Source organism: Centruroides vittatus, unplaced genomic scaffold (assembly GCF_030686945.1).
Source record: "Centruroides vittatus isolate TY-2023 unplaced genomic scaffold, ASM3068694v2 contig_1427, whole genome shotgun sequence".
NCBI lineage: Eukaryota > Metazoa > Arthropoda > Arachnida > Scorpiones > Buthidae > Centruroides > Centruroides vittatus.
The window spans coordinates 1,329,948-1,347,508 of record NW_027120893.1 but is presented as its reverse complement, the minus strand read 5'-3'; the positions used below and the strand labels follow the sequence as shown (position 1 = coordinate 1,347,508).

At 26.0% G+C, this 17,561-nt stretch overlaps 1 protein-coding gene across 2 annotated transcripts in view; it reads right to left on the bottom strand.

Annotated features, from left to right (window-relative positions):
• LOC136968294 (TBC1 domain family member 2B-like) overlaps window positions 1–17,561 on the bottom strand; it is a 107,953-nt gene that overhangs the window by 54,000 nt on the left and 36,392 nt on the right. For both annotated transcript variants that reach the window (XM_067262295.1, XM_067262296.1), the window contains exons 6-13: window positions 16,151–16,285; window positions 7,017–7,248; window positions 4,890–4,996; window positions 4,710–4,795; window positions 4,553–4,646; window positions 4,357–4,474; window positions 2,628–2,770; window positions 796–907 (exon numbers count right to left, since the gene is read on the bottom strand). In XM_067262295.1, the coding sequence (XP_067118396.1) occupies window positions 796–907; window positions 2,628–2,770; window positions 4,357–4,474; window positions 4,553–4,646; window positions 4,710–4,795; window positions 4,890–4,996; window positions 7,017–7,248; window positions 16,151–16,285 (1,027 nt within the window). The remainder of the gene's footprint in view (window positions 1–795; window positions 908–2,627; window positions 2,771–4,356; window positions 4,475–4,552; window positions 4,647–4,709; window positions 4,796–4,889; window positions 4,997–7,016; window positions 7,249–16,150; window positions 16,286–17,561) is intronic.

The following is a 17,561-nucleotide window of genomic DNA, read 5'->3' as shown; positions in this document are numbered from 1 at the left end:
GAAAAATAGACGTCATGTGTAAAGGTACCCTATGAGTGTGCAAAATGCAAAAACCAGAAACAAGCAAAGATATGTCTCATATATGTATAAAGAACTTTGTCAATTAACATGAAAACTAATGAATATTTATTAAATAATAGGGAATAATTAGAGGTATAAATTGACCATCTGTCATGCAAAAATGTGTAAAATTTTTTTGGAATTTGTGATCTTAAAGTATATCTGGTATGATATTTGTTTTGTGTATATTGAAGGATTTTTTCCCTTGTGTGTGTATACTGAATTTTTTATATTTGTAATTCATATGTATTTCTGTAATTTTAGTTGGCTAAGGAAGGGTGTTTTAACCCAAAATGTATGTAAATAATAGATACACATATCAACAAAATCGAATAAATCTAAAGATGAAAATTGCATAGTGTTCAAGTGTTTGTACTACAGTGTTCAAGAGATAAAAACAAAAAAAACTTTAGCTTATATTTAAAATAATCAAACGTTCAATTATATACATATTATCTGTTATAAAACATTTTTTTTGTAACCTTTACTTGAAATATTTAAAACAAAAGAATAGAACTGAAACTATCAGAAAATTATTATAACAGAGTAAGTAAAAATAGAAAGTATGACATAAAAACTAAAAATTAAAAAAATTCAAAAAACACTATATACTTTCATATCACTATATAATAATTATACATTTACCATATATATTTTAATAAGTAAAAAAAAATAATAATAATACTATCAAAATTAAAGATATAAACTTTTCAAAATAATTAAAAATAAATTAACCTGTTTTGCAGCAGGATCTAGCCTATTGAGATTTGCAGTTGCACAAAGAAGATTTTCATAATAATCAGGACAACATTGTGACCTAAACTGACCAACTCTCATATCGACACATCTAAAAGAAATATAAATAAACTTGATGTTAAAGTAGAATTTTTTAAAAAAATATCTGTTATAAATAATATATGTTAAATTTCCAATTTTATCAATACTTCTTAGCCTAATAAATAGGCTAAAAATTGAAGATATTTTTCATGCATCATTTCAGTGCACATGATAAATGCAGAAATGAGTAAAAAGTTACTTAAAATATATATATATATACACACAATTTTGTTTTACATGATTTTCATTTAACATGGTCTGGAAAAGTCGATTCTCTTTTTACACAACTTGTGAATCATTTTTTAAAATATAATAGATCAATAACATATTTGAAAAAAAATCCTGCCTTTTTAAAAAAGTTCTTAGAACTTTTAAAACATAAAATTTGTATGAATAATATACATTTATTAAGTTTTACAGATAAGTAAATTACAATTGTTTCACCTCTGATTTTTTAATTAAAATATTTTGTTAAACATATCTTATTGTATTAATTGATTTATAACATAATTTTTACTAGTCTAGAACTAATCTTCTGGTTTACCATATAAACTATTTTTTTTTTTTACTTGGATATTTCAGTAACATATCTACCAAGTAAAAACACTTTTCTATTATTTTCTTTTTATCAATAATTATTATTAGTATTAAAAGTTTAATAATATATTTTAATAATGGTATTATTATTTTAAAATGTTTTTAAAAGCATATTTATTTTTTAAAGTTAATTAACATAAATATAAAAACAATAAACAAAAAAATTAAACTCTGAAGAAGTTAACACTACAAGAACGTTTTTTTTTTTTATTGTTAAGGATATGGTTAGAGATTGATGTTATTTATTTTCATTAAATAGTGAAGACATTTTTATTTTGATCAAAATTATGTTAAAACTTCAGTAATTATACAGTCTATCATAAAAATTTGTAATCAACTTAAAATGAAAATAATTATAAATTGCAATTGAACAACACCAATATCTAGCAAAAAGAATAAACTTTACTACAAACATATGCTGGTATTATTGTAGTTATTCTATTGGAGTAATAACCCAGTTTTCGTTGATTGGCTTTAATTATAAATTACTTTTCTTCATCTAAAATTAACAAAATGTTCAAAAGTTATTGTCATATGCTAATAATACACTTTGCATATTACTTTTGATTTTTCATAATATTTATAAAAACAAACAAAAATAATAAACATATTACGTATTTGTCTTCATATTTCATATATCAAATAGAAAGTAATTGTGTTATTAGCGAGGTTGAGGCTGAAGTTTTAAACACAAAAGCGTGTATGTTGGACGTTCAGCACCGCTTTCCTGTAAGCCTAGAAGTTTGACAATGGCGTTTGGAATGTCGAAAATGATTCCACTGACTTTCCAAACACCATTGTCAAACTTGTAGGCTTAGAGGAAAGGAGCGCTGAACGTCCGACGTACACATTTACACGTTTAAAACTTCGGCCTCAACCTCGCTATTATATTTAGAGAAGGTTGATATATCAAAATTCCCAAATAATAGCAATCAAATTGTTAAATAATACTTTTCTTAACTTTATAGTGATTTCCAAGTATGAAATAAAATTTTATTTCTTTAAATTTATAGTTTATTTATATAAAACTAAAATATTTATATTTCTAATATAAATCCATTATCTATCTACATTATGAGCATTACCTTTCTATGCATACTGAATACAATTTTGAGACTGATTATTATAATTACCTTTTCCAGACTTTTCCTCTATATTCTTGTGGAATTCCAGAACGAATTAACATTTTAAGTTCAAGACTTCTTGGTAAATCTTTAGTATTAACATTAGCCATAAAGTTGTCCCATTTCACTCGCCATGAAACTATTTCTGAATCCTATTAAAATTAAATAAAAGTTAACATTTCAAAAATCAAAGTTTTTTCCTTCTTTAAAAATTAATAAAATATTTAATAAATGCTATTGATTTAAATTAGTATCAGAGTGATTCTCAATACTTCTTCATACAGTTATTATATTTAAAAAGTATGAATTGAGTCAGTATTTATATTATTCTACAGTGTTTCTCTACTAATTTTGAAATATTTTAATTTGTGATATTGTATCATGCTATAATTTTAAGGCCAAACAATCTGCTGGATTATATTGGAATATAATATGGCTACCATTTAATAATTACATATTAAGCAATTTTGCCTAGAGGTAGACATTAGGTGCCATCTCTTGATATATTTAATAATTACAAATATTATAATAAATATATTTATAAATAAATTAATATTAATTTATTTATATCCCAATATAATCCAGCAGACCATTTGGTTTTAATCAAAAATCAAGTTAATGGATGTTTATATTTGTTGTAATTTTATTTTTTATTAATCGTTAGCAATGTTTTGAAGATAAATGAGCTACTCAAAAATTTTAACTTGTTAATTCTAAAGCTGGAACTATCTTCTAAATACTAAAATTTACACCTTCCTCTCACTTTCCAATACTCACTGATTAAAAATGAACATTTTTGGCTACCTTCAGTGGCCTGAGTCAGATTAAGCAGATTCTCTACCTGCTTAACCTAGTTATAAAACTTGGAATAGACATTCGATATAGAATCTGCTTAACTTGACACACTAAAGGTAGCCAAAAATGTTCATTTTTATTCAGTGAATGCTCGAAAGTGAGAGGAAGATGTGAATTAGTACTACACAAAAATATTTAAATAAATCTTAAGACTTAATTATTGAAGCTGTTATGTATACTATTTTCTGTCTTTTTGTTCATGTTCAAGAATATTTCATAAACTTTTTAATTTTATTATTTTTAATAATAAAAATCATCAAAGATTTCATAAAATGAGTATAATTCTGAGATATTTCACACCAAAATAGTTTACAAAAAATGTTCAGAAAATAAGAAAATAAAAATTAGAATGGCAAAGTCACTTTAAAAAAATAGTGTTTGAAATGTACTTTTTAAGAGAACTTTTGCATATTAAGGCAAAGAACCTCTGAATAAAAGTTGATTCTACTAAATGACTTTGTTTTCCTGTTTATTGATATGTGAAGACACTGCAGTTTTTCAATGTTTCTTCTATTTGTTATTTTAAAATGTTCAGAAAAAGTTATCTAAAATTTGGATACCGAAAATACGAGGGTGGATGATTTTTCAACAAATAAAGTATTAAACGAACAAATCATCTTTCAAATTTGGAAGTAGAGATATTTAACTTTATCCATTTATACAGTATTATTAAATTTAAATAGATATTGTTAGTTAAATAATATTTAATATTTACTGAAACTAAATATGAATTAATTCTATTTTATAAAAAACTTTTTCTTTGTACAATCAATATTGCTATGATGACAGGCTTTGTTATGTACCCAGTACATAACTATCATAAAGATTTAGTAACTATAAATTTCCTATCACTAGTCTAATGTAAATGATATAATTGACTAACCTTCATTTTATTTGTTATATCTTCAGATCTTTTTTTCAAATTTTCAGCTTTGCTTGCTAATAAATCTTCTTCTTTACCCCATTTCCAATTAAAACCAAGATCATCATAGTCTTTATTACTGTAAATAAATTATTACACAATAGTATTTAGCTTTAATTTTTAATATATTTTTTTATCTGCAAACAATTTTAATTACTTAGCCCAAGTTGATACATAAAATGAATTTGGACGAGAATTGTCCAAAGTAGCTTCATCCAAAAGTCGTCGTATAGTTTCCTGAGTTTGACTATCTAAAATAGTTTTGTGGATTATTACATTTTATTTTAACTTTTCATACTAATTAGGATATTTACCTGAATGTGGTTTATCTAGTTCTTTTAACAAATATAACAATTTACTCTGAATCTGGCAGCATTTTGCTTCCCACTCACTACATTTACTATAGAATAATAAATTAAAACATTAAAATAATGAAAAAATTATTACATATAATTTTATTTAAATAAAACGTCAGAATAAATTGATTTATTTACATTATTAATTTATGTTCTCTTTCTTCTCCATACTTTCTTAACTGATTTAATTCAAGAATTTCTTTATTAAGAAATTTGTTTTGCAATTCAAAAGCTTGTAATGCATCCTAAAAAATTTAATGACAAATAAATAGCTATATACATAATAAGAATTACTCTTTTATGAACTGAAATTATAGATTGAAAGTGACAATTACATTAAATTTATATATTTGCAGCAGGTATTTAGGTATCAAAATTATTACTTCACTAATTTTCAATAACACATTAAATCTCCACAGAAAAATTAAAACACAGTTTGATAGAATATCATAATATAGGGTTAGTTTACAAGTTATACTAATCAGTGCAAATATTTTGATCTCTTCTATTGACGCAATTTTCTTAAATAAGCTAATTTCTGAATGTTTAACTGTTTTAATATTAATAGATGCATAAATGAAATCATTACAAATTAAAATTATTTCCAAAAGTGACAAATACTGCTTTCAAAATTTAGAGATTTTAATAAAATAATGGAATTACATTTAAATTGACAATCTAAAACTAAATATTTGCAATTTAAAGTAATACAATCCGACTCTAGCAGAACTAAACCAAAGTATATTAATATAAATTTTTTACATAAAATCATCATAAGACATATAGTATACATAAGTTTATATAACATTTAATCAAAATATACTCAGACTACATACATAATTTTATAGCTAGCAAATGGAAAGGGAAACTAATGACATTATAATTATAATATAATCAATTGTAGTAATCAATTGTGAGTTGATTTCCATTTAATTTGTATCATAAAGTATTTCCGTTTGAGATTTATAGTGATTTCTGTAATTCTATTTTCTTTGTCTTGGCAATTTTTAAGACAAAACTGATTGAAAAACATGTCTGTGTGAAATTTTGTTTTAAATTTGGAAGATGGAAACAGAATCATCAAATTTTAAAAATAGCCTTTGAAGAAGATACTTTGAAATAAACCATATATTTTGAATTGCTTTGATGCTTTAAAGAAAGATTTAGTAAAGAATAAGACAGATGAGGATAAGGTAGGTCTTCAAATTCCAAAATTGTATGAAAAATTTATCCAAGTTTGCATATCTGTATGCATGCTAACTGGTAACTGATTTTAATCAGGAGATTGCAAAAAAAGTAGGATATCATATGACTCTTATAAAACATTTTAAAAATGTTTTTGGCATGAATTATGTTGCTGTCAAATTTGTTCCTCACCTCAATCCTCACTTTAAACAAACTGAAAATATGAAGAGAATTCACGAAAAGGGGAGAAATCAGACCAGATTTTTTAGGTAATATCATAACAAGCAATGAAAAGTTTGGATTTATGATTCAGACGTAGAAACAAATCAAGTCATCACAATGGAGAGCACTGAGTTCTCTAAGACCAAAAAATTAGCAACTAAAGTCAAATGTCAAAGTAATAATCATCTCATTTTCAGTTTGCAAGGACTTCATTGTAAACAAGGTATTAATCAAAATTTTTATCTTGAGGTTCTGAACCTCAAGATAATTGGTTGTGTCAGTCAGAAAGAATAACCTGAATGTTGGAAAATTTTGTTATGAAATAAATTCAATGAATATTTTCAAGTAAAATAAAACATCACTATAATATTGCATTGTATAAAAAAAGGATATACAAATATATTTACTCTTGTAAAATAGGTATTTTGTGTAATTGCATAATTTTACAAATAGTTTGTGAAATAAATTCAATGTTTTCCCATTTTTGATTTAGATCACTTTCATAATCACCAGTACATATTCAATCCATTAAGTTAACATACAACTGATTTCATGATCATAAGTAATTGTTATTGACAAATTCAAAGAATTTTGGTTTATAGAATTTAAAAAGTATTTTTCAATTCTGTAAACCAAAATGTAAAGAATAGTTTCACAGACTTTGTCTGAGTAAAAAGCAAACTAAAAGAGATGAAGAGAAATTTTTCAAATTAATACTTAATCTGTCACAAACCCTATATATGAACCTGTCATAAGTTTAATTAAATCATCATTAATACAAGTGTCTATAATTTTAATATAAATATATAAGATTTATGTAATGTTAATTAATTAATATAATTTATAAATAAAATTTACTTGAAGATCTTCCATCTCATCTTGTTCAACTATAAATCTTGACTGTTTTCCTTGACTTTCTTCAGATGAATCATTGCTATTTGTTCTGTTTTCAATACTTTTTTGTCTTTTTTCTGTTTCCAAATCAAAAATCTCATTTGTCAAGTTTACAACAATTTTATCTTTCTCACCAAGTAATTCTTCAAATAAAGCTATTTTTTCCTTTAATTTTTCTATTTCTTTTTCTAAATGACTTAAAAAATAATAATTGAAAAATGGTAATTTTAATTATAATTTTATAATAAATATTATTAATACAATACAAAATATATTTCTAAATTTAATAATAATAACCTTCAACTCAATAATAATATCAAATCAATGTATTATAGTTCTTGAAACATTTATAAAATCTGGCATTAAAATTTTAAGGATTCTTAAGAAACATTGTTTGTATAGTAATATGTTGTATGTCAAGAATCAAGAGAAAATAATATATAAAATTCTATCAATCAATTTGAATAGCTTCAGTAGAAAATAGCAATTTGAATATATATATGTATGTATGTATGTATATATTTATTTCATATCTATCACACAAATATACAGTGGAACCTTGCTTAACGAGAGCATAATTCATTCCAGAATCTTACTCATAATGCAAAACAGTTTTTCCCATATAAATTAATGTTTCATGTGTAAATACAATAATGCGTTCCATGCTGAAAAAAATACTCAAATATTCTATGTATAATGTTTATTCAATGAAAACTATACAATATACCAGGGGTGGACAAGCAAGAGTTCAGTGGGAGCCGAAATGTAGGTTTTGCAAAATGCATGGGAGCCGCAGTTCTGCACTGTCGTGGCGGATAGTATGGTAAGGCGCATGATTTTATTATATAATATAAATATAATATAAAACAAATATTGAATTTTTTAATAAACATATTTTCACAAAATTATAAAAATAAAATAGTAAAAATAATAATAAAAAAACAGAAATTAATACTTTCAGCAAGAGCCGCATGTACCTCAAAAAGAGCCGCATGCGGCTCTTGGAGCCGCATTTGCCCATGTCTGCAATATACATTGCTAAGGAGCATCTTCATCTTTTCTTCTAGCATGGAATGAACTAACCTAGAATGCAAATTCATAAAGAAACAAAGAAAACAAAAAAAAAAAAAAAAAAAAAAATCACACATAATAAAGAGGTTGCGGCCAACATTTCCATCGTGAAAACGTGAATGTCAGATGTTCAGCGCTGCCTTCCTGTAAGCCTAGAAGTTTGACAATGGCATTTGGAATGTCAGTGAAATCATGCTCGACGTGCCAAATGCCATTGTCAAACTCCTAGGCTTACAGGATGGCAGTGCTGAACGTCCGACGTTCACATTTTTGTGATGAAAACGTCAGCCACAACCTCTCTAACATGTCTGATAAACACGCCAAACAATATGCCAAATTATTGGGCTATGTAAAGGCTACAATTAAATATTAAAAATTAATTAATTTGACTAGAAATAGGCAGTTATGCTGCCATCTCATATTAAATTTAATAATTATAAATAATTAAGTTTTAATTCGGACATTTTAAAAATTTAATTTAGAATTGATCATTAAATTTAATACGAGAGGGCAGCATAACTGCCTACCTCTAGTCAAATTAATTAATTTCTAATATTTAATTATAGCCTTTACATAGCCCAAGAATTTGGCATATCGTTTGGCGTGTTTATCATATAACAGGGAATGGTTATTAACGTTTATAGGTTATGTGTGTGAACACGAGTTTGGAAAAATGTTTGATCACAAGCAACACTAAGATGCTAGCAGAACGAGTGCTAAACACAGACTGATGGAGCATACGCACAATCTGGGACTTCCCCTCTCCTTGTCACTTGTTATGCAAAACATTGTTCATTAAGCAAGTCAACTTTTTACAATTTGGTTTGCTTGTTATGAGAAATGTCATTATGTGAGGTGCTTGTTAAGTGAGATTCCACTATACTACTAATAATAATCATATAACTATAGTGTATGGTAAGCCAAACTATCCAATATTTTATTAAACTTATATCAAATAAAGGACAGTGGACTTTCATTTTACAATTGATTCAAATCATTTTATAATAGACTTTAGATAATAAAGTAAGGTTCATTATATGATAAATATTCCTTTTATAACAGATTTATAATTATTCTTAATTAAATCATGTGGATGAACATGAATGATAAATAAACTGATCAATAATGCATTTAAGAATTGTTCATTTTAAATATTTTTATATTAAAAAAATCTAAATTAAAAAAAAAAATACTAAAGATAAAATTAAAGGTACTAAATGCTGATGAAATTAAGTGTTTATCGTGTTTTAATGTAAAAAAAAATCTGCTTTATTATTTTAAGAAATTAGAGTTGTTTTTGTTATTTACGTTTAAAATATTTATTTACTTAGTATTTTACATGAAGCTAATATTTTTATTATACATATCATTTTTAGATTGGGAAATACAAAACTAAGCTAATTTCTGAAATCGTAGAACAAATTACAATCAACTACTAATTTAGAGAGATAATGGAGTGTTTATGAATTACTGTATTTTGAATTCCACAACAAAGCTGCAAATTACTTAAAAATAATTATATGCATAATAATAGGGACTCTACTACATTTCAATATGTCATAAGAAAATTAAACGAAGTAAAATGCACAATACAATATGAAAAATATAACTTATTACCAATCACAAAGACTTACAAAAAAACTACATAATAGCATATAAAAATTGTAATTACAGTAATTACTTGTACATTGATTACATTGCTTAGCCATGAAAATTATAAAAATTGAAGTACACTAATGTAAAAAAAATCAACAGTTTACTAAATTTAACAACTAGCTATGCACTATCAAGAACAATATGGCAATTCTTTTGTGCATGCCTTCCTGTTATCACCAACCATAGTAAATCCACCCCTCCTAAATTGGAAATTGATTGTACCATAAAACAATATCTTCACAATTTTATGTAGCCCGTGAAAAAAATTAATAAAAATAGAATTTTGCTTTGATAGTTTCAAAAAATATAACGTTATTTAGCTCAGATTAATCTAATTTGAACTAAATAAGATTATATTTTTGGAATGAAGAACTGATGTTAAAATTTAAGATAACAATATTATTCTTCTCAAAATTTTAGTGCTTCAAAGGACTCTTCTATGTATTTCATGTTTTTACATATTGCAAACTTTTTCTGATTTTGTAATTTAAACTTTTTTTGATTATATAATTATCTTAAGGGATATATATTGCAATACATAAAATATAATACAGTAGAGACTCGTAAATCGGAATCCCGGTAATCGAAATCGCCGGTAATCGGCACGATTTTCAGTTGGACTGTGTCGTGCTGAATTGAACGTTTTTGATACTAAATTTACTTCTAAAAGTATAATTTTCATGTTTTTATATTCTTCAATATATTTATTTTGTTTGTACAAAACGCAGAAATAATTTTTAACAATACGATAGCCTCGATTATTATTATAAAAATTTTTGTTAGGCTTAAAATCGACGAAAATTCAACACGAAGCGACACGCAACAAAGAAAAATTTGAACATCGGACAGGTTAATATATTTTTTCGTACATAATCCGTAATCGGAACAAATCCCTAATCTGAACAACCCCAGTCCCTAATTGATTCCGATTTTCAGTTCACTACTGTAATTTTAAAACGTATAATTAAATATTTTCTCATTATTAAATTTTTTGCCAATTCAAGTATTGATGGTATGTAATTTTACAATTTAAAAAAAAATTAAATTTCTGAATTTTTCATATTTTCTAAAGCTGTACAGGCAGTCCTCTACTTACGAACATTTGACTTACGAACTTTCGAAGTTATGAACAAAGCCGACAGATGGCGGGTTAACATGAGCGAGAGAGGTAGATGAGAGGCTCTTAATTGAGTTTGGACTGTAGTCGTGTGTCAATCGTGTGTGGTGTCATTTGTTTACTATTAAAGTGCAGTTGGTTATTTTTCATGTACAGTCAAGTTTATTTTTGAAGTTTTATGTTAAAAACATTTACAGTACATACATATGTACTGTACATTTGTAATTGTTTTAAATGAGTAATTTTAATAAATAATGTACATGTGATTGATTTGAATTTATACTTCCCTTTAACAATCTTTATTCAACATTATTCAAGTAGCCTAAACATTACATAATTGTAAAAACAACAATGTATTTGAGATTTTGTGCCAAACATCATCTTTTCGAGTTACAAACTTTTCGACTTGCGGACGACTGCTACAAACGGATTAAGTTCGTAAGTAGAGGACTTACTGTATTTAAAAATTATGAAAAATATTTAAAACAATTTTATGGAATTTTATGTTTGATTCTTTCTATACACTATAGTTTTAATTATTTCCACAAACAATTTATCTAAATTATACGTAATGCTTTTGTTGAATGTTTTTGCAACAAAAATTTTTCCCCCTCTTTCTATTTTTATATTACCTAATATAAGCTACACTGGCCTCACTGACTAATTGATTCAGTCTCTCACTCACTGACATGAAATGTTTGAATAGAAGCAGACTTCTTACAGAAAACTGAAATAATATATAAAATGAGAATGCCAAGTGCATTATCAGAAAAATCTGAAATTTCAAAAAAGTCAAATATTTGAGATTTCATGAGGTGTCAAAGTTCAACCCTTAACACCTCATAGAATGCTATGATATCTATTGGATGAGTAATTCATGAATCACCTGCCTAATTTTAAAGATTTTTTAAATAAATTTGTTATACATTACTTTAAATTACTACTTCTTTTATCATATCATCAATTTTTCTTTATTAAATTTTTTAATTATTATTTATAGTTATTTATTAACAAGTTCTATAAAACTACTATTGTTTATGTAAAAAGTTGCTGTAAATTCCAACACTAATATGGAGTCTGTCATGAAACAATGTGAGACATTGAGGTTGGATATCCAAATACAATCAAGTACCTACAGTAGCCCCTTATATGTATATGTGTAATTGTAGTATTCAATTATCAACAAGAATCTTCTAATAGCAATAATCAATTTATTTGTAATTCTAATTAAAACATTTTATTGCATTATACAAATTTCTATTTTTTTAATTTAAAAAAACAATCACTAATATCTGAAGAAACTAAACTTTTTATAGCAGAAATTAAATTATAAAATCACATTATCAAAATAAAAAATGCAAGACTGAATAAAATCAACATCATTAATGCAAAATATTTTCTTTGCTTGTAAATCATTAACAAGTAATAGAAAAAAAAATTTTTTTAAAGTCAATTCCTACTTAGGTCAACAAAGAAAAATTTTATTTTAGTTACTTTTTATTAAATAATTACAATTAATATAAATATGTATATACATATGACAGACTCACAATATTAAGTGGCAAAATAGAAAGAAAAATCGGAATTGAACCCAAAGCATAAAATTTCTTCAATTTTATTTTTTGAGAAAAATCCTTCATTCTAACTACTAAGCCACAACTGCTAACTCACTCTCGAAAATCATTTGGATAAAACGTCTACTTAAAGCAAAAATTTTCAAAAATTTATCGATTTTCGCAGGAATTGAACTCGCATTCTTCACCTTCATGTGAAAAATACTGAAATCCTTGCATTTTACCAATTGAGCTACTGCCTGTTGATTTCAATTTTCATTACAAACTGCTAAAACTCTATTTAAAGTATTAATAATTAGGTTAATGTTACCCGCGGTATCGAAGATGGCAACGGGGAAATTTTTTCCCTAGATACTAGACGGCGACGGGGAAATTTATTGATTTGCATAATGCGACAGATAGTACGGGTACGCCCCCTAACGTTTAGATCACTCGGTATTCTACTTCAAGATTATCCATTGTTAATCTGCTTCCAGATTATCACTCGATAATCTGATTCGAGATTACCGGAAACACGGCCATCTTGAACACAGGAATAAAAATTTTCCCGTCGCCGTCTTCGATACCACAGGTAATATTAACCAATAATTAAATTTAATTAATGAATTAGTATTTGAAAAAACTGTATTAACATCAAGTGTCATCCACTACAAGTTTAAAAAAATGTATTTGAACTTAAGTGGATGAATAAAAAGTATTTTATTAACGATTGAAAATTTGAAGAAGATATATATATATATAGGGGAGAGAGTAAACTAATAGTAGGAATTTAATAAAAAATAAACAGTAATATAGTTTTAGTGTGTACAGGTATTCCTCATACAGTTTTTGCAGTGTACAGGTTTTGCTCTAACACAGTTGGAAAATTGGAAAAATCCCTGTAAAACATGGTTTCTGGTTTTGCTCTAACATAGTTCAAGAATTTAGGAAATTCTTGTACAAAAATTTGTAACACTTCTTTCTTCGATATTTCTTTTACTTAGGTAATCATGAATGTCGTATCAAATTTGCCCACAGATTTTAGAATATTGAAATTTACAATTTCTTATGTGTCTTTCATCAGGTTTACTTTAATGAAAACTGATAGTGCAATTTTTTTTCTTCTTTGTCCTAACTTTACTATCAACCAGGTGTCATTGTCGTTGCTTTAAGACTGTCACAAAGTTTTGTTTTTATATATTAATCTTTGTATTTAGTAAAATTTATTTAAACATTTTTAGGTAAGTGTTATTAACCTTTTTTTAACTGTAAGTAAGTAATCATTTGTAAAAATAATGAACAAAATACGGCAGTATCTTGGTACTGAAACTATTTCCAACTCAAACAATTCAGTATTCAAACACAAATTCTGGGGGGAATCATTCAGTACTCAATTGAACGAATGCTACCCGCTACAACAAATTTTCGATTAACAACATATTTTTATTTTGTCATCCATAAAAATAAAAAATATGAAAGTGTTGCTGATACTTCTGATCAAGATCAACAAAAAAGCTCAGAAGACGACGATACTTTGTAAAAAGAAAACTCACTCATTTAACTAAAATTAATATTGATGTGTCATACAGTACTTTTAATTGTGATTATTAGTTAATTATTTATTAGGAATAAATCATTGATTGCTTTAATAAATATATTTCTCTTAGTAACGAAAAACAATAGTATATCTTTGTTAACTTTTGGAACCTTAACCCCATGTTTTGTATTAGTCCTTTATTTTGTATAACACAGTACTTTTTTGAAACATAACTACTGTGTTTTATGAGGAATACCTGTATATCATAGTTTCAATATTTGTTAATAAAAACTCACTTTAGTCTTATAGTATCATTAATATCAATTTTCTTAAGCCATGCATAGATATCTAAATAATCTGAACAATTACAAAAGTTTTTCTGAAAATGTAATAAATGGATATAAACCAATTAAATCAAATCAGTAGCAAATAATCCTTTTTAATAATCCAACTAGAGGATAAATTTGATTTAATCAACAAATTTGTCCTTGGAACTTTGTTACTCATGTAGGTATACAAATTATGAAGCTCTCCTAGTTTTCCAAGGAGGACTGTAGATGGACTGTATAAATACAACTGATTTATACCTGAGTGATATTGTGAAGAATTTTTAATACTGTGTCATTGACGTCGGATCCTCCAAGAAAGAATTGGCATCAATTGTATATTGTATGTATTTTTTAATGTCATTTCGTCGGTTTTTAAGTTGTTAACCACCTGTCTCTAGTTGGATTATTAAAAAGGATTATTTGCTACTAACCCAAATTTACTTATATGGTCAAAAATTTGATTTAATCAACAAATTTATCCTTGGAACTTTGTTACTCATGTGGATATAAACCAAATTGATACTAGCACTTAAGAGTTTTCTTTCATTCTACAAAAATTCAATATTTATGCCTTTTGTTTTGTTGTATGTTTTGACATTAATCAACTTTGTTTTAAATGTTCTGGAATTAAGTGATAATTAGTTTCTGAAATATTATATACAGTCAAACCTGTTTTTATGCGCTCTTTTTATGTGCGATTTTTTTAATGCGAATTTTTAATTTGTGCGGTTTTTTTTGTGCGATTTTTTATTTGTGCAGTATAGTTGGCGACTAGTCTCGTGCGATTCGTCATGTCTCACGTTGACTTATTATAGCTAAATAAACTTATTATAGCATAATGATTATTGCATAAATATGCGAAAAATGAAATAATTTACTTTTTAAGTCAACAAAACACCACCTGGACAAAAATATGTAAAACAGACGATAGACCAGACGATGCAGTCAAGTGCTGACATCTGTTGTCAATAAATTCTATTTCGTACGGTTTTGAGTTATTTTCTATGTGAGACTTTTTTTATGTGGTCCCTGTTGACCGCATAAAAAAATATTTTTTAATTGTGTTGCGAAAACTATTTTTTACAGCCATTCGTGAAGTTTCGTGTGATTTTTTTTATGCGTTTTTTTTAATGCGGTCCCTATCCACCGCATAAAAACAGGTTTGACTGTATATACACACACACAATACCTTTCACACTTACTCCAGCAACTTTATTCAGAAATATGAACATTTCTGGTCACCTTTAGTGGCCCTCTTCAAGTTACAAGCAAGCCATTCCATTTATCAATCATTTAAAAGCTAGAGAAATGTTCTACAGATATATAAGTTTTTAAAAAAGCATTCTACAGTAATCATATCAGTAGAACAGTTCACTATCTTTTAAATGATTGATAAATGGAACAGCTTGAAACCTGAAGAGGGCCACTAAAGGTGACCAAAAACATTCGTATTTCTGAATAAAATTGCTGAAATAAGTACAAAAAGTGTCATTGTGTACATATATATATATATATATATATATTAAAGAATTCCAGTTTAGTATGGTTAGTATGTAACTTATTTCTGAAATGACTTGAATGAGAGAGACTATTATACTTCATTTGAATATGAAATGAACATGTCATATGTTAAACAGAATTAATTATCAATCTTTATTAATTATTATCATAATAATCATTTAAAATTATCAAATAAAGTTAAGAAGTTAAGCGCATTTAAACCTTCAAATGGAACAAAGAGAACTAGATAAACTCCTTAAATATACTTTATACTTAATTAATTTGAAATACACATTACATGCTTTAATAAAAATCTTTTAAAAATAAATACATACTTGTTATTATTTCGAAATCTATCACATTCTTGTTGTTCAATAACTAGTTGATGATTTAATTGTGCTAATTCTTGATCCTTCTGAGTTAAAATATCTATCTCACTCTGTGTTGATGATGATTTAAGAAGCCTAATTCTATTTAAAAATAATGATTTCAGTAAAAATATTCAGATAATATTCATTTTATAATTAATTTGAAAGACCAAAATCATTAAAAACAAAAATTAGAATTAGAAATAAATTAAATTTTAAATAAAGAAATTTTATTAAATAATCTTAGTAATATGCAAATTTAAACTATATATATCAATGATGTAAATCAATCCTGGGTTTCTAACATTTAATTATTTAGATAGAATTATTGTAATAAAGAAGTTAATATTAAAATATTTTACAATTTTACAATTATCTTTCTTTCAATTTGTTATCACTAATTTATTTTTTCTTAAAAAAAATTACAGTTTCTTATTGTTTAAGCCACGACAATGTACAGTACTTGGTTGATAGTTTTCAAACATATTCTTCCAGACTCAAAACTTTCCACAGAAATTCATTACAGTACATAAAGAACATGTTAATTGTATTAGGATCTCAGAATGAATTGTAATAAACTGGAAACAGTTTTGTTTATGATTTTCTATTTCCAAACTAGTTTATATTTTCTATATTTTAAAACTCTGAAAGAAAAACAATCATTATGTGAAAATTCAATAGATAACCCTGGAAAAAAAACCTAAATAATAAGTTATGAGCATTGAAGATTATTAAAATTTTATCTATTATATTGACATCATTGTAGGGCATTTTACAATAAAATCTCTTACTTTGGAAAATTTTTGAGTTACTTTAAAGATTATTGACACTGTTTACTTGGCAACTGTGGTCTACAAACTGTATGATAGCCTTATAATTATTTTATGTATCATATAATATTTTGTCCTGTAACTAAATATATGTTGGAAGAATAGATTCTTAACTGATATTGTTTACTTTGCCAAGAGAATGACAATACATGGACCTGACTCCTCAAAAAGAGGACCAAATGCAAGACTCTTGGAGATAAGGGACAAAATTTGAACTACCAAGAAAGACAATGCAATGAGAAAAGCAGAGAAACTGAAAAAATAGGTCTGTGAGAAAACAACTCTTAGCAAATAACAGGGAAAGACAGATTGTATAGATTTGAATTCGAGTTCATCAATAATTGACATTCATAGTGTTCTTAACTTGTTATACCTAAATCTTAAAAGTCATTGATCTATTCTTTCATCAATAACATTCAAACACAGTATTTCAGCAGAATAATGCATGTTCTCAGCTGACTGTATATACAAACACATTTGCATGATATTACAAACTTCCTTAATTCATCAGATCTATTGACAATTAAGAAAGTTTATAATAAATAAAT